The sequence below is a fragment of the Bradysia coprophila genome (assembly GCF_014529535.1).
Source record: "Bradysia coprophila strain Holo2 chromosome X unlocalized genomic scaffold, BU_Bcop_v1 contig_173, whole genome shotgun sequence".
NCBI lineage: Eukaryota > Metazoa > Arthropoda > Insecta > Diptera > Sciaridae > Bradysia > Bradysia coprophila.
The window spans coordinates 6,615,668-6,640,003 of NW_023503302.1; the positions used below are offsets into that span (position 1 = coordinate 6,615,668).

General features: G+C 29.8%; 2 protein-coding genes across 2 annotated transcripts in view; both read left to right on the forward strand.

Moving 5' to 3' along the window:
• LOC119068090 (headcase protein) overlaps window positions 1–15,611 on the forward strand; it is a 138,701-nt gene extending 123,090 nt beyond the window's left edge. Inside the window, exons 3-6 of the mRNA XM_037171507.1 lie at window positions 10,367–10,555; window positions 11,826–11,914; window positions 12,004–12,103; window positions 13,585–15,611. Coding sequence (XP_037027402.1) covers window positions 10,367–10,555; window positions 11,826–11,914; window positions 12,004–12,103; window positions 13,585–13,758 — 552 coding nt within the window. The 3' untranslated portion in view covers window positions 13,759–15,611. The remainder of the gene's footprint in view (window positions 1–10,366; window positions 10,556–11,825; window positions 11,915–12,003; window positions 12,104–13,584) is intronic.
• Window positions 13,760–14,829, forward strand: LOC119068372 (putative uncharacterized protein DDB_G0277255). The gene is made up of 2 exons (XM_037171941.1): window positions 13,760–13,775; window positions 13,844–14,829. Exons 1-2 carry the CDS (start codon window positions 13,760–13,762, stop codon window positions 14,827–14,829), a joined length of 1,002 nt encoding a protein of 333 aa, XP_037027836.1.
• Window positions 15,612–24,336: the final 8,725 nt, after the last annotated feature.

A 24,336-nucleotide genomic window follows, 5' to 3' on the forward strand; every position in this document is an offset into this window, starting at 1 on the left:
TTTTCTTCCAAACAATTTTCCATAGACATTCCGACATATCACACACAGAAAAATCGTAAATTTTCCAAATATGTCGCACACTCTTGAGGTGGAAAATAAATTTTAATCCTCCCAATCTGCCACTTTAAAGTAGCGTAATAATAAAATAACATAAACACTGCCGCATAATGTATATTTTAACCCTGAGATTTCCTTATCATGTGCTAAACCTCTATAGTGTATATAATACACCATCCATACATACCCTATCCCATGTACCGCCAACGTTAAATTCGCCAAATTCCCATGTATAATTCCATATCCATCGTGAATATCACTCTCGACTCTGTTTAAGACTTTTATAACGCCAGGAACATACCATATCTTTTCATATAAAGTACAACATATAATTCAACCACTTTACTCTTAATCTTGTCGTTTTGTTAGACTTGGTTTGGTTGTTGTTTAGTGTAACGAAAGAGTTGACTTCACTTTCGAGAAAAAGCTAAAAAGGTTTTTACGTTAAATTGAGGTAGATTTGGTGCTATTCTAGCGAAGAGACACATGTAAGATAATGGATGTAAGATACATTATGTTTTATTAAAGGATAATGTTATTTATGAATGCGTGTGCGGACGATGTGAACACATGTATCCGACGGTAATAATCATTCGATCATTTCGTCACATTTTTTTTCTTGTTCCTTTTGGACTGAAGTCCATTGAAAACAGGAACCCTTCCAAATTTAATCGCTGAGATAGATATTTACTTTCAGCTTTAAGTTGAAGACGATTACTTATCGGAAAATTCCTGAAAATCTCTAATTAGTTTTGTATATGAAACAATGACCTTTCTGATTCCAAAACTTTATCGCGGGCGTAACAGTCGAAACAGACTGTTAATTTATTAAAAGTTTCTTCGATAATCGAATCCAATTTAATTTTAATTTTACGAGAGAAGAAAAAAAAATCCTCAACGACGCGCTGTGTCACAGTGAACGAATATATGTAAATTGCATGCGAAACTCCCATCTCATCAAAAATGTCTTATTCATTAAATAATCTTAAATTTCTTTATAAAAGATTAACTAACGACCACTTTCAGTGTCATCTAATGGCAACGATAACGGCGACAATGTTCATTCCACCTCGTATATAAAGCGCTGAAGGAAAAATTATATTTTTCTGTACAAAGAGAACAAAAAAAAATTCTTGCGATACATTTCATCTGATGCATTCTCTAGCTTTAACACCCATACAGCAAAACGAATAATGTGACAAACTTTAAACCTGATGTTGCTAAGCATTTTTATGTAACAGAACGAAAATTCGTTGGCCGGGGTGGAGATGAAGTATATGGATGTTTTATGGGATTTAATGAAAATGACAGAAATAAAACATCGTCGTTGTCGTCATTGTCGCCGTTTGTCGTATCTATGCAGAAATTGATTTAATCAGATGAAAATTTACGAGAAGAAAAGAGCTTAAATTTTCTATTCATTTGCATTTAATTTTCAATTATGACGAAGTGTTTATTGTATAGACTAAAAGAAGAAGAATGTATGGCAAGACTTTTCGGAAAAAGGATGAGTATTCGGTTCGGTTGGAAAATTTTGCTTAAAAACTTTTCTTGTTATTATAATAAAAAAGCAGAAGAGAGAATGAATTCTAGAGTGATATTATAATATTATGGAGAAGTTCTGTGTGTGTGCAAGTGGAGGAGATAGGAATTATTTTCTACATTTTATAGATATGGTAAACTTACACTTACACACACACTATATCATAATGAACCAAGAAAAGGTCGTCTGGGGGAACATAAGGAGTTCAAAGCTTGAAAGTTTTCTCAAATAAAAATTAAGGACATTGACATATCCTTTATAAACAAAATTCTTAATATACTTTTATGGGCGCACAGAACGGCAAGTTTTTTTTTCTTCTACTCGGTAGAACATACTTTTTTTTTCTTGGTTGTACGATTTCTTATTCGGCAGGTGAAATTCATCTTTTTCTTCTTCTTGATTATGCGAAAGTCAAACACTAAAGTCATAGCATTTTTTCCCATATGCATATGGGGTTTGAGTGTTGTTGAATGTCTTTGGCAAAGAAATTATATGTATAAACCATATCTGTCCCCTGTGTGCCTTATAAATGATAAATTGTCATAATAAAATCGATTTTATGCGAAGCTTTCCATTTTTGGCTTGAATCTAAAAAAAAAATTGTTGAACGGCAAACGAGCGAAATCTAAATTTGACTTTTTTTAGGCTCAATGTTCATAGAAGCACTAAACTTTTTTCAAATTTACAAACACGTATACAGCTTACGGTATTACTGTTTTATTGTTTGAACGACGCGTGCCATGAACTTAACCTGAACATACGGCTGTTCATCTGTTATGGACAACGGCAAAAATAATGACAAACTTTGGGTAATATGGTCCAATGCATGTTAAAAAGATTGAAGTACATGCTTTGAAATCAACAGATTAAAAATACTTTGATCGACAGGTAAAAACATTAGACATCGAACCGATTTCCCTGTAACTCTTTTTTAACCGAACGTCTGCTTTACACGCAGATTTTCGATGTTTCCAATTTTACTACCGTGTGGTAGTAAACTTGTGAAAAACAAATGAAGAACAACGACAACATCCCAACGAAACGAATTATTGAGATGACTCCACAAAAATGTTTATTTTATTGTTCATGGAACAATATGACGGAGAGAAAGAGATATTTCTACCAAGATGAATTGTTTTGGTTGTTATATCCAATGGTGGTGTAATAAAATTACAAAACATTTGCGAAGCGAAAACATTCGCAAGTTAAACTGGAAACATGTTTCATAAAATACAACACAGCAGAGTGGTTTAGGTTTAGCTCCACTCTCGATGTTGATGCTTTAGGAGTAGACATAACAAATCTCGAGTCTTTTGCACTTAATTTAAATTCGAGACACATTGCCCGAAAATATGTAAAAGACAGACAAATTTTGTAGAAAATTTCTGGGTGAAAATATAACAGTGATATGGTTGGAGTGTGTTTTGTTTTTTGGTTCTGACGACGATGACGACAATATTTTCGGGAGAATTATTAACGATAATGATTATTTGTTTGGTCGTTTTATGGACAATGTAGCATCTACAAATATTTGAGTTCTGGATGTCGTATACCAGCTAGGAAGTGTTGCATCATTATTTATGTCACTTCAAGTTGTGAATTCTCGCAAAATTATTAATTTTTATTTCGTTTCAAAACTTTTCTCGAAGCTCGAGTCTGGTCTCGTGGATATGCAATAACAATAAACAGTCTGTGTCTGGCAATCTAAGTCGTAAATATCTTGTACAATCACAATAACAGTTAAGAATTCCATGAATACATTTAGGAAAATTCAAATTAAATCTTCAAAATAAGTAGTAATTTGCATTAAAATGCTGGTGCTGGTGGATATATACACGGCTTAGCGTATACGACACAAGAACGAAGAACACCTAAAGAAGTTTTTCTTTAATATTATCAGCAGAAATTTACATCCTTTAATAAAACTTTCCCCATACCAATCTACCGGTTTTCCTATTCTACAAAAGGACCGTCTCCTCACTCCTCCTCCGAAGCAATGGTACAGTAGTATATACGAGGAAAAAAACGAACGCTTTTATATCCAATATTACGAACATATATACACACAATTCCAGAAACAAATTTATATTTTCTGCTTCACTTGCCAGCTCTTATGAATGTATATTTACATAAGCGAACACAAAACATTGCCGTGCAATATGCAGATGGTGTTTAAAAAAGGCACATAGTGCCACTATTTTACATCTAGCTTTAAAACCCGTACGTACGGAATCCGTATGACCGAAACGAGAAACGTTTTTTTTCTGCACATATTTTTCCATGGCTATCTTAAGAGAATGGCATCATTTTAACGATACGGTAATACTATCTTCCTCGAATTATTTTCGCATATTGAATCCGAACTACTATCGTTGGAATTTACATTACTTTTTTTTATGTGTGGGTGCTGCTTTCGTTCGTTCTATTCCGAATATTCTTACTCTGCATTATCCATTTAAGAATATATATCGATATGTTCAGTGGATGCATTAACGAAGACTTTTGGGGTTTAGTTTTATGGTTTTAATATCACAGAGGATAAGTTGTACAATTCAAAAAGTTAATTTTGTCAGACATGCTGAAGGAATTGGAATGATTTTTTGTTCTTGGCAATTTTTGAATTCTCTTGTTATGGAATGAGCTTTGTGTTCATCCCAAAACTGAAAAAACTAGCTCTGGAACGCTTTTATCTTAACGATTTTTTAGGGAGTTTCTGACCTAATGGTTCTCTTAATTTTTTAGTAAAATTACCATGGTTCTACAACAAAAATATAAAATGTCAGAGACAAATGGGAACTTATTTATTACCATACACCACACCACCAGCGACCTTCAGTTAGCTCGTTTTTCTTAAACGAAACACCGATTTCTAAACAAACAAGTTACGAACCAAACAATTGTGGAAAATATACCCAGTCTTTCAATCCATATCCACGCTAGTAATTCAATTTCTGTTGCGCTACCGTAATACTCGGAAAATTCTCTCGTTAATCGAAAATAAATTGTTACCGACAGGTGCCTTTTTCCCATGTTTAATAGAAGGTAACTAAAAGCTAAATGAAATGAAGAGAACCAATAAAACGAATAACTAAATGTCGGATAAGGAATTGGATCGGAAAAAGCAAGTTAATGAAATTACATTGGAAAGGAAGTGAAAAACCTCTCTGCTTCCAATCGAATATGAGAGGTATGTATCGTATATATATATTTTGGATGTTCACTTTGTACACGCAGTGACTGTTGACGTTGATGAATATAATTTCATTTAATTTTTTGCAATTTAAATTATTTCGTTTTTATTGCCAGTCTCATATGACAAAATTTTTTTTTCTTATTTCGTTAGTTTTTGTACAGTTGTTGTGCTTATCCAACCCGAACCATTTTATTACCAAAATAAAAAAAAAGAATCGAAAAAGTGCACACGAAATACAATAATTTGCCAACGGAAATGAATTTTTCAACATGTCCCTGAACACCAAATTAAATGTAACAATAAATTTCAATGCATCTCTCCGAATAATAAAATGCTTATAATGTCACGCGGGTTGCAATTTTATTGTTCTGTTTAGTTTTGGGTCTGACTCTATGGCTCTCGGTCTCTGTATATATAAGTATATGCATCCATGTATATAAAAACGCATAAATGTTTTTTTTTCGGTGAATTTAGTTTGCTTAAATAATTGAATTGAATGCTAAAATGCTGTGTTCAGTTCAGTGTATACATCACACACAAGGCAATAAGGTCTAAAATTGATTGTTTCTGTCATGCTGCGTTGGTAGACGGTTTTGAGACTAACATCAAAGTATTAATGTTATATTTCCAATTAATGTCAGTTTGGCAAATTTCAAGAGGATTCTGCACAACATTATTTGACGTTGATGGGACATGGAAACGTTGCTGTCGAAAGATTTTCAACTAGCAATGAAGATGCTAGATTAATTTTCTGTGCATCTTGTACAAAGTCAATCACGGCACTTTTGTGTCTAGAAAGAACCTATGCCAAATTACCCGATTCGAAAAATATTTATTCGACGACTTCAGACTTTGAGTTCTAGAAGAACACTTACGGGTAGCCTTAGTGTATGTATCACAACCGTCACACATCTCAGGAAGACCAAATTAGTGACAAAGGTATTTGTGCCAAATTACGAATGTAATTTGAAAAATACGGGTCGTTGTCTGAAAAGTCGATAATTAAAAAAAAAACTGTAGGTTGTAGCTTCTTATAATTGTAACTCATACTGGAGCTACGCGGTGTACTTAGTTTAAGTAACTATGTTTAAAAATAAATGAAATTGAAAAAAAAAACTGATTTGAAGTGGGGCACCGGTCCACTAGCGTTTATTTGGTTCGTAAGAATGTTTAAGAAAAATGATTGCAGGGTGTTGAGGGCGAAGTTGTTTAGTGAAGCAGAAATAGTAATTTTCTCAAAGACAACTTTTTAATGCAATTTCGGTTCCAAATATTGTTATTCTTTGCGGAACAGAGTCTTGGCGGTCTTGGCTGATTCCATCCTACCTAATCGGAAGGCGTGCCGCGGTGAAATTAGTACATTCAGCCTGATGGGATGATGATTCAAGAAACGAGAAAATTAATTTCAAAGTTTTTCTTATGTATACTGCTGTGACTTGAACAGTAAACAGACTCGTCATATTATTTTTTCCATCTATTTGAAAAAGTTTCGCTTGGATACTCCATATTACACACTGAAAACGGTTACCCGTTGCGAAACGTATGATAATGAGTTACCATATAAGTGTTTTGGTTGAACAGAGTTGTACGTATGGATGATCGTAGAAATTCATAACATTTAATTGGTTTTGATATTGCTTTCGATTCTAAATGTGTAATATTTTTGTCAAATAAATTAATGTCACAGCCATCTATGACAACACATGGGCTAAAGATGTGTGTTACGAATAAATGCGAAGAGCAAAAACATGAGATTTATGCTGTTCCATAAACAATATTAAACGTGTCTCAAAAGTTATACACCAAAAACCCATTACTTTTACATTAAAGACAAATACGTCAAAATAGAAATAAATGTAACAACATCGAGTGAGAGAGAGAGAGGGAGAGAGAGAGAGAAAAGTCGATTTGACAAAAATATGGCAGATAAAATAAGAGAAAAGTTTAATATTATATTAAAACATGTACATAAAAGTGAAAACAAAAACTTATTTTGTTGTTGTAAGTTATTTGTTTGAAGTTTTTCTCGACGATTTTTCTTCTTTCTTCAGCTTTTTCTTCTTCTTATTCCGTTGACAGAAAACTTACATCTCTGCATGGTAAGAGTAACGAACACGATATGCCAAACATAACACAACACAAAACACATAATAATAAATTTCATCCGCCAGTACACTTCTTTTTATTATTTACTTTGAATGGAAAATCGAATTGCATGGATGAGCATACATATCCTATACATATCATATAAATAGAACGTTAAATGTTCACCAAATGTTTGCCCATATAAATGTTTTTCGATTACTTTTCATATTTCAACTTACGACCATTTCTCGTCTAAATAACTAAATTTTTGCGAAGTCCCTTAATCGAAATGGCATCGAAAAACAATAGTTGAACCAAACCGTCGTCGTCGTCGAGAAGTTATTTTTGGTTTTGTTTCTGTTACTGTATTCGATAATTCCCAGTGTGTAGTGGATAAAATAACAATAAATAGAAAAGCGCACCAATCAAACAACTTTTTTTTGTGAATATCATCAGTAAGTTTTTTGTTCTTGTATGGTTAGATTAGGTATGTATAAAAGGTATATATTTTGCAGATCAATGACTTACTTGACAGATTATCTGTTAGATTCATAACATTTAATTAAAAAAACGAATCCGTCCAATTAGGAAATGAGCAAAACAGAAAGTGATATATCAAATGAAACAGATAAGATAGCAATAAATCTGTGTTAATATTATTGTTTCAACAATTAGGTTAACTGCTGGGCCAGTAATCGAGTTTTATATTAACATCAAATATTTTTTAGATTCTGATCAGTCTGAATTTTTGTTAAATTTTATCTTAAGAACAGTTGAGGACCGAGATATTTTATATTACATACATAGCAAACATTCCAATCAATGTCCATTAACTTTCTGTGCAGAAGACATTAAGAAACAAGACATGCCATATTAGCGAATTATAAAAAAATAAAATTAAGATTTAGCTCAATCTCAAATAAAAGCTGGCTCTGTCAATAGACGTTTTTTTTTAATAGTTTTAAACAAACTAAATGAAAGAAATATCATTTTTCTTATAATTCGCTAACATCCCTTGTTCGCATTTAAGCATTCTTTGGAATATCCTTGGATAGATACAAATTTATCATGTTTCTTTGAACACCCCGCCTTATCTGTGAAATTTTCCAATGTGGTCTGTTATAAGACTGTTAGCAGTCCATTTTAAACGAATGTGTTTATTGAATTCGATTATTTATAGTTTATACCCCGTCAAATTGAATATTATGCTCGGAATGAAAACCGTGATACAAAATTCCATCCTTTGTACCAAAGAGCCAAAACGTATACGGTTTTAGTTAAGGCAAAAGTTTCTTTCACTTTACAGAAATTCTTCAAACTTTGTGGGCATAGTAAAAATGTATGAAAATTTTCTGGCAATTTTTTGACAAAAAATATTCTACTTTCAAGGAGGTTTTCTACAGGAAATTCCACACGAAAACGATACATTTTCTAGATAGAAGTTGCGAATGAAAAATGTATATCCTCCTCCCGATACCATGCATATCTTACCCATTTCTCTATTTATTTTTGCAAATTATTAAGCAAATGCTAACAGATACGATATATACGATAAATACAGCCCATCAACATCGGAAAAGAAACTTGCTTCAAAAATAAACAAAGCGTCGGGAATGGTTTTGTTTGCACTAAATTTCCATAATAAATATTTTGGAATATATATAGTGAAACCCACACTCAGACACACATATACATAAATATACACAGGCAGAATGCGGTGTGTCGATCGCTTGACTGATTTCTCATAATTTTCTGCACTTTTATGCCTAAAAATTCATGTGAAAATCAATTCACCATCAGATTTGGGTATCCAACAAAGCCTATAACATAATAATCACATCATCGTTTTATACACATAGAGACGGGATATATATATCCCGTCTGTACATTTTATATACATGCATATGCAACATAATTCAACAGTATATTCTATTATAGCCAAAGTAGTCTGAGCACACATGAATTCCTTAAATTCCACTATTGACATAGAAGATCTAAATGTATTAATAGATTTTCCATCATCGAATTGTTCTTCTACATTATTATATTGTTATTATTATACACCCATGGATAAATGAATTAATTACGCTTGACTGGTATCGACCCTTTTCGGGAAGGTTTTTCTTATCCCAAAAATGTAGAGATTATTTCGATTCCATTCTCTACATATATATACGAACGTAAAATGTATAACTGAACTGAACCTCTCTAAAAATACAGAGAATTGATATAAATATATAGATATGTGCAGACTGGTAGACGAATAAATCATGCATAAGGGTATCGGTTTTGTTTCCGTTCAATAATACACACAAGTTCCATTTTATAGAAAATTGAAGAATTCGACTAATTTTTGTTGTTGTTGTTACACATCATCCATAAATATCCATTTGTTTTTCCTTGTTTTTAAATTCTTTTCTGGGTTTTAATATATAGTTCACTTAATATGTCGCAGTCATTTGCAAATGAAAATGAAATGAAAAATCGATCTTTTGATTTTTGGCGACTTATTTATTTGAACGCATAAATTATTACCGAATGAACTTTTATGATTTATTGGATGCGAATTCATCCGTTTCAACGGAGATGTATCCATCATTTAATAGAAACATATAACAGTACCGGAAGAATAATTCAAAAAAAAAAATTGTCGTCGTTATACTGCTTTTCGGGAAGGAACAGGAAATTGGTTAAATTCAATTGTTGAGTTGATGAAAATTTTCGGGTAGATATTTTTGTGGAGGGGATTTTATTAAGTTGAGGATTTCGATTTTTTTGTCTTCAATTTTGTCATGGGGGATGTTGTTGGCATTAATGATTTTTAATTATAAACGTTTCATTTAATTGAATGGAGCAAATATTAATGATCATGCATTTTAGAGAGGTAGATTTTGGTTGGAATGAACCTTTTATTTACTCAAAAATTTAAAATTTATTAAATATGACGACGGAATAAGGATGATATATGGGGAGTTGGAGTTAGGAAATCTTTAAATCTTTTCAAAGTGAGAATCTATCGTTATTTACCGACCCGACACGTTTTTACATTTTGTACAACACTAGTTTGCACAATTGAATATCGTTAATATACATGTTAGTGAGAAATTTTACACCTAGAAGACGCATGAATAGCCTATTCGAATCAGTGAATTATAAGAAAAAAGAAATTTAAATATTTTTGCTTCTTCTACGATGTAAGTAGGATAATGTTTGGGATTAAATTGATCAAAACGACAAAATAATGTGCCAAAAGTAGTGAAAAATCATCAATTTCATTTTTACTTACAATTCGCTAATGTGACACATTCCCTTCATGTATTTACCAATTCAAATGAAAATACACAACAATCAAATATTTTATTTCACGTCGCTCATGACTGTACTTTCTCGAACGGTTTCTTTTGAACACTATTGTGTTCCCTACTTCTACAAAGTATATCTTTTACCACAATTTTTATTTAATTGAATTTTACAATTTTCTTTTACAGATGGAAGACGAAGGAAATCACGGCAACGACGAGACACGTCTATTCATTCTATCATCATTGGCACAACATCAGAAAAGTCGCGTCTCGTGCATACTGTGTGAAGAACCGATGCTTGTCTTTGATCGTTATCCTCTAGTCGACGGAACATTTTTCTTGAGTCCGAAACAGCATGCAAAAGGATGTACGGAGGTAAATATCGAAACATCGAGATAAACTTTCTATTACAAATATAAACATTTAGATCCCATGGTCTCTTGGTATAATCTTAATACAATTTGTAAATGCTTTCGTTTAATGCGATGACATTATATAACATGGGCCATATTTTTTACGATCTATTTTGTGAACATAAAAATTTCTCCTCCTCGTAAATACAAAAGAAAATCAACAAAGTAACGGGAAAACTGGGTCACAAAGTACATTCACGTTAAATTATAGCAAAACGTTAGCGTTTCTGATGAATTAATAGAATTTCAGGGAAAACAATTTCTTATGGAAGGTGGTTTACAGTGACAAAAACAGTTTTCCCCATCCTTAGTGCATATAATCTATATTCTCTTTATATCAAACTAATAGAATATGGTGTGAGCAAATGACTGTATGGGTTCACAATCACCACATACCAATTTATTTAAGGGTACATTATGGAGAGACGACCTTAAATAAAAAAAAACACCGCCACCACCACCGAGACTGTATATTTAAAATTGTGTTTAGGAGTTCGGATACATTATATAAAAAGGTGAATGATATACACCTTTTACCGTGGAGGAAAAAAATCCTTAATGTTCATTCATATTCGAAAATTTTCTGTTTTCATTCTCCTATATAAACAAATATGTTTGGAATGAGTTTCGGTGGGATTGGGGGATGGATATGACGTCGTGTGTGGGTTCGACGGAACATTTTACAAACATCTATGAGTATAGAGAGGATACTATAGCAGTAAAATAAAACGTATAGGTGAGAATGTTTGTGGGGGGACAATTTGGTGGATGTTTTGGGGTGGCTTAAAAACTCAGCCAGACAGTCTGACTAAAATGTGTGGACAAATAATTTATTGTACATCGTTCCTCATCGTCATTTTGTAAATGTAATGTTTTTTGTTAACATAAAAAAATCATAAAAATATGGTTAATAATTGTGAGTGTTTATTGTTGTTTTGGGAATACATACCTCTATCTATAATGCATTCTGGGTAATTGTTGGATGTGATCATTTCTTTCTGTAGAGTGCACACATACATAGTTGATAGACTGAAAATAATGACATGATTCGGAGCGATTTACGAGGATGAGAGATAAATTTGCGGGTGTTCAGGTCTAGTGATTTGTTGATTGATTGTTTAATGGCACGTATGGTACTGTCGTTAAAAGTTACATTAAATTCTTTACCGCACTTTTTAATGCGTTTATTGTCCCAGACAAAATTCGATCGTTTCAATTTTTTTATCTTTCAGGTAAAATACGACGGCCATACTCAATATTTGACTGCTGTTTGTATGGGCTGTTTGGATGGTGGCTCTCAGGACCGTATAATTCGATGCAGGTAAATTATTTAGCGCCACATATCTGGGCCGCAAAATTAAAAAAAAAAATCTCCAAAATAATAAATTTATTAAATTTTTGTCGCAACAGATTCTGTGCTCAAAAATGGGATGGATCCTCATTGGTTCTTGGAACTATGTATGCTTACGACATTTTCGCTGCCATGCCATGCTGCACGGAAAGACTTAAGGTAATTTATTACGAATTTATTCAAATTGTTGTCGGTCGCATAAATCACATCTTTTCATCGTAAACTTTTTTCCTTTTATTTTTGTCGTTTTTGATAAATCAACACGAATCATATTTTCGCCATTTGGTTATGATAAGACAATAAAATGACAAATAATCTTCATATTTCTACTGTCTCATGATAACCGTGTATCATATACGAATGAAATGTTGACGAGAAAAGAAACTCTTAAAAAAAGGAAGAAAAATCTTTAAAAACTCCATCTCGAAATCATAAATGCATCAACATCACCATCCTAAACAAGTTCATAAATTTTATCGCAGATTTACATAGATGTTTTTTTTTTCTTCTTCTCGTCGACTGAAATTGTTTTTTTTTAGCATAAACTCCTCCAATTTTCTATCTTTTCGACATATCACATGAGCTTACACAATTTATATTTTCCCATTTTCCATATGCATATCAAAATATTTTTCCACAATTTTTTTTTTCATTCACTTTTTGCATTCAAACAGAAAAGCGAAAGAAAAATGGCGATAGTTTGTTGTGTTATACAAACTCCATTTAAAATGAAAATAAAGTTTTATTCTATGGCAGCACAGACAGTTATTTTTGTAATATTTTCCTATAAAATTTCCATCGTTTATTTTGTGTAAGTTGTTTATTTCGCGATGAAACAGGATTTTAGGAAACGACTTAAACAGCAACGACAACAAGTCTATGCCTGGTGTTCTGCCATTGAACAAAATTTATGCCAAAACAACAACATTTTTGCTAATTGTCCTAGATTTTCCCGAAAATTATTTTCAGAAAAATTAAGGAAAATACAGGAAAATGCGAAAATCTGGTGAAATGTAATCAAAGAATAGTCACTGATTCATGATGGACCTTTTTTGACCAACAGATGAAAAGTCTTTGATGACTGTATAATAGGATGTTTGACCACTGTTTCGACCTGAGAGAAAACTAAATACGTCTTTCCTAAGTTTCACATCGTATGAGACACAAAAGCCAAAATTTGATGACTACGAATCGTTTTTACTCTAGAAACTGAAATTTACCTTTCATACCAGTAGTGTTAGTGCTTTCCGACAATTAAAGGAAAGGACATACCGATCAAGGCGGAACGGTGGATACAATAGCGTCTCTTGCAACCCTACAAAAAATTAAATAAGAGAGGGCCCTGTTATATCTTCCGCAAAGAAAATCTAAAAAAAATCATGTGGTACAGGGCATACTAAACCCAACAGCCCTCTGTGCTTCGTACAAGTCGAAAAAAAAATCCACAAAAAATCCACAATCATCCTTTTTTGCTATTAAAACCCACCAAATAACTTCATTCCTGCTCGTACTACCATTCTAGATGTAAATTAGGATAATTTTTTTCCCAACACTCATCCGTCTTCATCATACAACTCTATTCCATTCTAAACAGAAAATGGATTTTTTGTTCTTACAATTTTTTGTTTCCCATCACACAGTGTAATCATTGCTACAAATTGCTGCTATACCCGCATCAGCGTTTGAACTTCTTCAGCGACTACAGTCACGTTGTTTCGTGTGTTCACTGCACCACTCAGGACACACATTTCGTTAAGCCATTGGCATACTGTTACACCAAGCAGCCGTTACAGGTATTCCAGCCGTGGCCATAACATGAAGCCCCACTGGAGTCTCCTAAAAAGATAACGGCCATACAGCAACAGAAACAACAACAGTCATCATCTAAACCGAATGCAGCATCAGCTCAGCTTAATGTATCATCGAACGATTCATTTGTCAGTTCATTAATCGAAGAACTAAAGACAATAAATTTAGGTAATAACGTAAATAGTTTAGATGGTGTATTTTCCTTGCTAGGAGACTCCAGTAAACAATCGACTAATAATTCAGGCCAATCGAACGGCTGGTCTAAGCTCCCATTGTGGGGCGATCCACAAAGTCCGACCCCATCCATTAAAACCCAATACCATAGCGCCAGTAGTCACACTAACAGCAAAGAATCGCTGTGGCATTCCACCCAATCGTCACCAAACAGTAATCTTAGAGAACAATCGCAATCATCAACCAGTCAGACATGTATGTGGGAAAATCCGATAACCAATAAAATAACCCAGCCATCGTTGAATTACTGCAAAGATCCGATCGGTTCGATTTGGACATCGCCGACCGCGGCCAATTACACCCAAACGAATCAGTCCACCAACAATTCCAATAAAATGTCAAATATTTGGGAAACATCGACGCCCAATTCAACGATGTCATCGTACGGTAACGGAAATGCCGGCACCGCATTCAATCAATCGATCAAATCGGATGGAAATCAAGTCAATGTGAACAATAGTCATAGACTCGTTCGTCCGCAAGATATCTCTTGTGATGTATGGAGCAATCATAACGGTGCTCTTGGTGTAAACAAAGCCAAAGAACCCGTCGGTTCGTTATGGGCAACACCGACGACAAATTCAATAGCCGGCAAAGGTGCTGGTAATATGAATAATAATAAAAATACCACCAAGCCAATTGTGAAGTGTTTGAATTTCGGTACCAGTTCGGCTCATTCGAATTTGGTGACGTCATCGACGACAACCGTTTCGAATTCGAATGCTACTAATTCCATTACTAATAATAATAATCAACAACAACAACCACAATCGACTGCTGCCAGTTCATGTTTGCAATTGTTCTCTGACGAATTTCTAAACTATTTAAATATGATTAATTAGTACATAGTGTTGTAGTTTAAATATTTCTCTAATTCTATATATTTACAACTAACTAATTTTTTATTATTTTTTTATTTTAATTTTTTTTATTATTTTTTTTTTTACTTAGATCATATAATTTATGTCATTATTGTTAATTAGTTTTATTGTGTAGTGTTTTATTCGTTTTTCAGTTTTTTTTTTAATTTGTTTTCGTTTTACTTAGAACAATTGCATGCATTAGTTACAAATTATAGATGGAAAATCGGAGAAGTCATTTTCGACCATAAACTGAGTTCCCCAATCATTTGAATGCTTTGACAAAGAAAAATTGATTTGATTTTGCCAAATGAAAATTTTAAATTCAAATTCAAATTACCGCAAAGCAAAATGAAGAAAATGTCATCACAACTTCAAGGCAAGGCATTCTAATGTTGGCACAATTTTTTTTATGGAAAAAAGGTATCAACGATTTAAGTTTTATGTTCTAGTGATTGAGGATATCTTCTGGGAAACATATATACAACAGAAGATTATCACCTTTAACATAAATTCTAACTAAAAATAGCGCGTGTATGTTTGATTGTTTGTTTTTAGTTTTTATTACAATTTAAATTTTATATATTTTTCGCGGCATGAATTGTGAATGAATTGAGAACATTTTTATAAATATATAGATATGTGTAGGTATATATTTCAATGCACAATAAGTAGCTTCGGCTTGGCGTAACATTTTTTATTTTGAAATATTTTTTTTCTGTTTCCTCTTCGTCGTGTTTTTCTTTTTCTCTTTTTTATTTTTTCAAAAAAATTTTGCACAAATTTGGTTAATATTTTCCTTTTGTATATTTGACAAAAAATACAAAAATGCGGTTTGAGACTATCGAAAGTAAAATATTTTTAATAAAACAAAATGTTTTTATAAAATGCGAAATTAAAAACAATGAGTGCGGTAACAATTTTTTATTGAACAAAACTAAAAATGAATTATGAAATCAAGCCAAAAAAGAAATGTTTAGGTTGACGCATTATGGATTCGTGTCAACTTTGTAGTATCTTATTAGGAATAAAACAAAAACGATATTCGGGAGATTAAAAGCGAAAAAAAATTACGAAACGGTGAAGCGAAAAATGAAATATTATTGTTTTGAGGTTCATCGGATGATAAATATGAAATGAAAAATTGAAAATGTTTCAAAGTGAACATTCAACACGATTTTAAAAATAACGAAAAAATGTGAAAGAAAGAGTTGTGCATGGAAAATGATTTAATGACACGGTCACCAAAAAAAGAGAAGAAGAAATTAAAATCGGAAAAAAGTGAGAATTTTATTCTATATTATAAAAACGTTTGCAGCAAAGGAAAGTCGTCTAAATTTTTGATATGTACCCGAAGGATTACCAAGTCTAATATATATTATAGAATATTTGCGTTAACGATGGTCGGAGGTTATGGTTTGTAATGTTAGGAAATAAATGTAAGGATTTTTTTATGTAAATATAAAAGAAAAAATTGAGATGAGTCGTGATTGTCATTGAATAGATGAAACGAATAATAAAACAAAATGAATCGATATTTTTGTACGATACAGCATACAATGCATTTGATAAGAAAAGATGAAAAACATTGAGTAATAATTGGCATCAACATAAAGTTTTTTATTTGTTTTTTTGAAAAAATTAAATTTCATTTTCCCAAAAAATTTTGCATTCTATGAATTTATTGTTGTGTGAAGTTTATAAAACTGTCACTTTAAACTATAAATATGTGAACGAAATGAAGAGAGAAATTAAGAAAACAATATTTGATAAAAATTATATTGGCTGAAATTGTGATTATTATTGTAGTAAACAAAGAGCTCGGAAAATATTTTTAAAAATTTAAAAGTTAAAAATTAAAAAAAAAACCGATGAAGTAAATTAAAGATTTGAAAAAGATAGAAATTTAAGAAGAAAAAATTCGACATCTGCCGCTATTTTGTATATGAAAAATTAAGAAGAAAACCAAATTAATAAGAGAAGAAACACGTAAATTTAAAGTTAAAAAGGTAAGTTTTTTCAAATTCTTTAGATAAAGATTTTTTATACCAATTTAAACAACAACAAAAAAGAAATCCGAAAAAATATCTTAGCGCTTAAGTGTAAATTACTTGGAAAAATCATAGATGAGACAGTGATATTATAATCGTATTTAACAAACAAAGAAAATTAATTGCTTTTGTAATTTTTTGTCATTTAAAAAAGATTTTCACCAGAAAATTCACATTAAAAAAAAAGGAAAACCTTGAAAGTAAAAGAAGAAACTGATTAGTAAGAGAAAAAAAGAATTTGAATGCCTAAAATTGAAAATAATAATTCAGATAGACTTTAATTGTATACAATACTAATTAATATTGAGAGATATGACGATGAAGATGAAGTTATTATTAAAGAGAAAATAGATGATAAGACATTTTTTAGAATAAGACTTTGTAATACTAAACATATTATTTAAAAAAATAAACAAAAATGAAGAAGAACGCAGCCCTAATATCATAATGTCGAATTTTTGTATGTGAAACAAAAACAAACAAGAAAAAAAAAATTCCGAGCATTTTTCTAAATTCAAAATTAATTTTTTTTTTCCAAATTCCAAATAACAAAACGCAAAAAAATCGAAAGTGTGAATGATATGTGTGTGTCTGAATTGAGGTAAGTTAAGATTGTTTCTCTTTTGTTTCTTTTTTACTTTACATTATTATTTCCACTTTATAAATGAAAAGAACTTTTTTATTTTAATTTAATATTATTGTAGTCTAATTTTTGTCGTGTAGATTCATATACAATAAATTTCAGTTTGAATTTTCCGAACAGAAAAGAAAAAGTTTTTTTTTTCGTTTTTTGAATGATTTTAGTTTGGAAAATTCACTCTGAAATTTTCTTTTTTACAAGAAAAAATTATAAAATAAAAGGAAAATTAGATTTTAATTACATTTCTTATATATTATAAAAAATTATATTATATATGTGATTCACTATATTAAAATAATAAAAAATATTAAATTAATAAACTATCTTGCAATTATTTACTGTAAGTACCTCTGTGTGACCCCACCACTTTTAATATTATAATTAAATGTTAAATTAAATGCAAAATAAAAGTTTTAAGAAAAAATATTACTTTTTTCACTTACTATTTTGTTTAAATAAAAAAATAATAATTTTTGTCTATGTGGGTCGCGTCGTGTTTTCGTTTTTGATAATAATTATTATACTGAAACTAAAGTAAAAAAAAATACAATTTTTAATAATAAAATAAATTTTTTGTTTCCCTTAATGGTAATGATATTTAAAGTCATTTACCACATTATCCTCATCCTCTCCTCAAGTGAAAAAAAAAGAAACCAACAACAGCATAATATAACTAAATAAATCCGAGATAATTATAAAGTGTTTATCGACTTATTGTATAGCAAAAGGAAAGAAAATATGAAAAAAAGTAAAAATTGCAAAAAAAAAAATATTTATCTTGTAAGTATTGGGACATTCGACCGGACTGATTAAACTATGTTCCTGATTTTCTAAATAATATTTTTTTTTACTCTACCAATTATGGCTCCACAAAAAAATGTTTTGTTTATTGAAAGAAATAATTGGTCAGCTAACAATCAATATCTACCGAAAGATAACAAATACGATTCTTTTTAAATGATTTAAGAATCAATACAATTCCGTGATCTCAAAGATATTTAATTAAAACAAAACATCATCCGTTCAACAAAAAAAGGTTTCACCATTTTCTAGTTTGCTGGATCTCAGTTATATTTGCAAAAAGTCTGTAAAAAATTCCCTTCATTTTCTTTTTTTTTTAATTTTTATTCAATTTTGCAGTTGCTCAACTTCACAACTTCTCAAATCTTTTTTTCCACCATTTGGTTAACAATTTACCAGTTTGCTATATATTCATCGACCGATATATTGAAAAGTCATCAAATAATTGTAAAATTTTTTATCGAAAATTGATATATCGATCGATTTATATTAGATCGGAAATATTTCAATGCAATATATTCAATTCAATCTGGCACAAACCATAAAAACTTTATTAAATCAAAGTGGGTAGGGGGTTGATTTAAATATCAACCTTTAAAAATAAAAATGTTTTGATTGTTAAATGACCGATTAATATCAAATGGAGCAACCTTCTCAGATCATCTGATGAAATCACGTACAAATAGGAACGGTTATTAATCGTTCGGTCAACTTCCAATGCAATCGCTTAATTATATTTTATTCTTCTGTTTGTTTTTTTTTTTTAGATTATTTCTTTTTTAAATATTTTAAATAGATTTTTAATTTTTCTTCTTTTTTTGTTGTTTTTTTTTACAATATTTAAGTGAAAAAGGAAAATAGTATTTAAATAAATAAATAAATTTTAATTTTTTTTAAACCAATAAAAATGTTTTCTTTTATTCTCGTCTTTTTCGGTAGATAATTTTAGTTCAATTACTTTCTTACCTGAATTAACTCAAAGGCTTACCTAAAGTACGTTATTTTTGTCAAAGAATTTTAATAGCAATTTTTAATAAAAAAAATGAAATAAAAATTTTATTAACTTATTAATGTGTCCCTTTTTAAAGCGTAACGTAATTTTGTTTAACCTAATAAATAAACAAATTTTCTTTGAATATTTTTTTTTCTTTTATTATTTCTTCGTTTCAAATTGTACATAAAAAGTTAATGAAAGAACTTTAAGAAAATATTCTCACAGATATGAGACACCAAACGTTGTAAATAAACTATCAAAATGATAAAAAAACTACCTAAACCGAGTATTTCTTCCAGAATTTTTTTTATGTTATTCTGAAAGCTCAGTAAAACATAAATTTAAATAAAATAAAAAATTAAAACAATCCCGTCATTGATCACAATAATAATAAAAGAAAGAAAAAACGAAAAATTAAAATAGAAAGTCGTCAATATATAGTAATATGTTGCAAATGAAATGTACAAAAACCAAAGTGAATTCAATAACAAAAACAAACAAAAAATATTTATACAAAGAAAATCCACTTTTTTTTCTATAAATAAAAAGTTGTTCATCACAGAATTACAATATAATTCCTATTATCAGGAAACGATCAGAGTTGATTTACTCAAAACTCTATCCGAAAAAAAAATTCACTTTTGGTTATATGCCTTTCAATAAATAAATCGCTACGTACAAACAAACAAAAAATAAAAAGCAACCCAACTTGCAATGAATATAAATTCCGTATTTTTTAACAAAGAAATGAAACCCGGAAACAACCACATAAAATAATCACTCCATGATTAAAAAGAACAAAGTCTACATAAAACAGAACAGAACAACATATAAACGAAGGTAAATGATAACAAAAAATTTTTTTAACAATATTCCAAACGAGAATAGACATAAAATATGCAGAACTCCAAGTCTACCGAAAAACTCACAAAGTTCTTATTAATATTTTAATCAATCTCGATATTTTCTATTGAGACCTAGACAGACATTAAATTCATAACGTGTCGCGAAAAAATATTAATTAATTAAACAAACAAAAAATACTAAATCATATTCTAGTAGGAAACTGCTTTTTTAACCTCTGTAACCTCAGTAAATAAAATTAAACAAAAAAAAATCATTTAATAGTGAAAATTAAGAGGAAAATATAATAATTATTAAAATAATGTGGCGAATTGAAGTGAAAATTATTTGTGGTTTTAAATTTAAAGGAAGTTGCCAAAACTAAACAAATGAAGAAAAATATATAAAAAAAAAACAAAATGCAAAAACAATGTAAAAATTTTATTGCCAAAATTTTATACTTTTAAAAAAGCGATATGCGGATACCTCAATAAAGATGAAAGAGAAAATATATACAAAAGTTGAATTTGACTCAGAATTAATAAACCAAAAAAATAACTAAAAATCATATCAGAAAGTACGTTTTTTACCTATTATACTCGCCACAAATAATTTTTAACTTTAATTTCGAAAATAATTTTGCTGTACAACTTCTATATCTATTCACTGTGCAATTAATAAATTTAAAAGAAATGAAAAAAAAACTAAAATAAAAAATAATTATTTAATCGATTTAGCTATTTTAAACACGTCATTTAACAAAAAAATACCTCATCTTTGTTTTCTTATTTTAAAAATTTGTTTTCTTCAGTAAAAATGTGTTTAACGGATTTTCACGTACACATAATTGATTCTGATAACACGTTGAATTCGTATGCATTTTATTGTGTATTCGAATCAAGAAGATTTAGAGTTTTTTTTTTGGGTCAGACCACCGTTGTTCTATAAAGATCTCTAAAGGTCTATAAAATGATCTCATTCATTCTGAGGAGGTCAATTTTCAAAATCTCTTGAACCGTGAGAGGTAAAGACCACTGAACAACTACTTGCATATGAGCCTGTAAATATAAGTATGACATCGTCTAATAAATTCGAACCATATAGGTAGAAATCCAAAATTTCTTGAGGGGTTTATTCAGCACATGAAATGCATACGACCGTTCAAATTTATTGAATCAAATAAAGTTTTTGGTTTTTTATTCGGAAAATGTAGAAATGTATAAAAACGACGACAAAATAATGATCTCATCCTTCAATGAAAGTGTAATATCAATAACGATAAACAGTTTTGAATTGCGCATAATGAAAAAATAGGTCGATCAAAGTTTTACGCACAAGTAACCTTTTAGAAATGGCTTGGCGTCGGTTGTGACACAGATGAGTATCTAGCATTTTGGCAAGTGTTAAGATATTAGAGCAACGAAAAAGGTTGAAACTAAAAAAAAAAAGATTTTGCATAAAACACTAGACGATAGGTTACAGAACACAGATTTATAATGATTAGTATAATGGCGAAATGCTTGCCGTTTGTAAAAGGTATTGAAAGCGTAAAACCGTAAAATATTTAAAGATTCATGTCTAATTTTTCTCCCTTTTCAAAATATAATTATTATCTTAATTGAGGGAAAATTGAAAATACGTGCACTTACTTGTCTGTGGTGGATTATCTTTATGATCCATTAATGTGGATTTACTTCGGTCCACACAAAAGACAGGGCAATGTGTACGTCTGTTTCATTTCCTCTTGCCGTAAAACAAAATAATTAAACAAAAACAAAAAGAATATTTTAATAAACTAAATGTGTAGATGTTTTTTCTGTAGTCATAATTTTTATTTACAATTTATATAACTAATATTATTAATATTATTAAAAAATATATTAAATCATATTTATACTGCTTCAAGTACAAAACACAAACAACAACAACAAAAATAATTAAATTTTTTTATATTTATAAATTATTGTAAACAAAAATAAATGAAAGAAGAAAAAATTAAATTAAAATCTTTAAATAAACTATTTAAACAAAAAAAAACTACAACCAAAAAAGGAAAATAAAAGTAAAGAGAAAAGAAAGAAAATAAAGAAAGAGAAATCTTTTGTACTAAAACAAATTTATGGAATTTTTCAGATCAACTAAAATCGTTAATTAATTTTTGCAAATTTTATTATTAACCTTTACGAAGAAAATAAGAATTAAAAGAAAGTAAAACATAATAACAAGAAGAAAATATATTTAATAAACTAAAAAATTACAAAGTATGAAAATGATGATTGTTAAATTTATTAAAAATTGAAAAATCATTAATTCAAAGAAGGAAGAAAACAAACCATGAAAAAAACGAATTTTACATAATTTGGAGCTTTAAATTGTCATCTGAGGTGTTGTTATACCATCGGAGCCAGTTGAGATTCGTCCTAAAATTTTGTGAAATTACTGAAGAAAAATCACTTACGAAAACATCGTTAGATAGACAAAGATGGAAACATTTAAAATTTGTCCATCTAAAGTGCACAACGAAGTTCACAATTTATATTTAAAAAAAAATTAAACTTGCGACATAACTGACTGAATCTACCGTTCAAGGTCATTTGAATAAATTTCACTGACCGTCTGGCAAAACGGTAGTTTGTATGAAAAAATGCGGGATGTGCAAAAATTGTTGTGACTTTTGTTTATGTGCACAAATGGCAGTTTATCGTCCAAAATATATAGAATTTGGTATATATACGGATTGAGACGTTTGTTTAACATAATCGATGATAAGAAAAAGAGAATTTCGGACTGGCGGTCTCAATCATCTCGACATCTTTTATGTTACGGGCCCATTCCGCATGTAAAACATAACACTAAAACAATGAATTTTGCATAAATAAAAATCACATACAGCGACATATAAAAAATAAATAGTTAAGTTGAAAAACTGGTAGATTCTTCTTTTATTTCCGGATGATCACAATATTTTTTGTTATTGAAATAATTGTCTGAACAACAATGTTCTTTTTCCGATTTAAAACAACATAGTAATTCAAGTGGAATAGTTTTGAGAAATTAAGACAATTTTTTGTAGGGAAATTATAGTAATCTTAAATATAAATTCAACAATTAATAAAAAAAATATATTTACTCGAAATGAAGTGTTCTTTTTTTACATTTTCTTTCTTTTTATTATTAAACGAAGGAATATACCGAAATATATTGTGTATTGTGTAATATTTAAAAAAAAAAAAACAAAAATCAATAAATGTCTATATACAACATAATTATACAAAAATAAAGTGAAAAGAAAACTTTAAAAATAAACTTTGGTTAAAATGGACCCAATTTGTTTTGAACACAGTCAAGAATAACATCACAACTTTATTGACTATAAACATTATTCTTGATGTGTATCAGCAATAATAACGTATAATTAAAACATTTAAGAATTTTTTCGCGAACCAAAAAAAGATTTAAAAAGACAGAAAAATTAAACGAAAGAATTCTGAATCTAAGAACAATATTTTTATAATATTGATTTGTGTTTCAAATGTGTGAGTGTTCCAAACAAAAATCTTCTTGCAATTTCTACTGGGTCCAATTATATTGATTTTTGTGTTTTCAAGCGATTGTTTTACTCTTTAGTTTTCATTATGACTATATTATTCAAATTATATAACATACTGCTGTACTATTTACGGGAATATATATTTAAACGCGTAAAAAAGAAGAAGAAAAAGTCGCTTATAATTCACTAACACTGTGTAAAACTTAAAAACATTTTTTAAATTCAAAGAAAAGTTAAAATCTTTATAATAATCTTTTTCCTAGCGTTAAGCTTATATTTTATACACAAATATCTATATATGTAATAGTGTGAACGTGTGAGAAATGATTGCCTGATCCAATAAAAAAAATAAAAATGAAAATTTAAAAGAATATGCAAATAACTCCCATAACTCTCAAGATTTTTCGTTTTTAAACGCAAACAAAAATCGTCATATTATTCGTGTAATAATAAAACAAAATGAAATCATCTCGATGATATAGGGCTGTTCAATAAAAAAAAAAACTAAAAAAACAACAAAACGTTACATGAGACGCATGTTTTTACACGTGCCAATACAGAACGTTTTCAATTTACCAATTTATTCGTTTAACCATAATAACGATGTCTG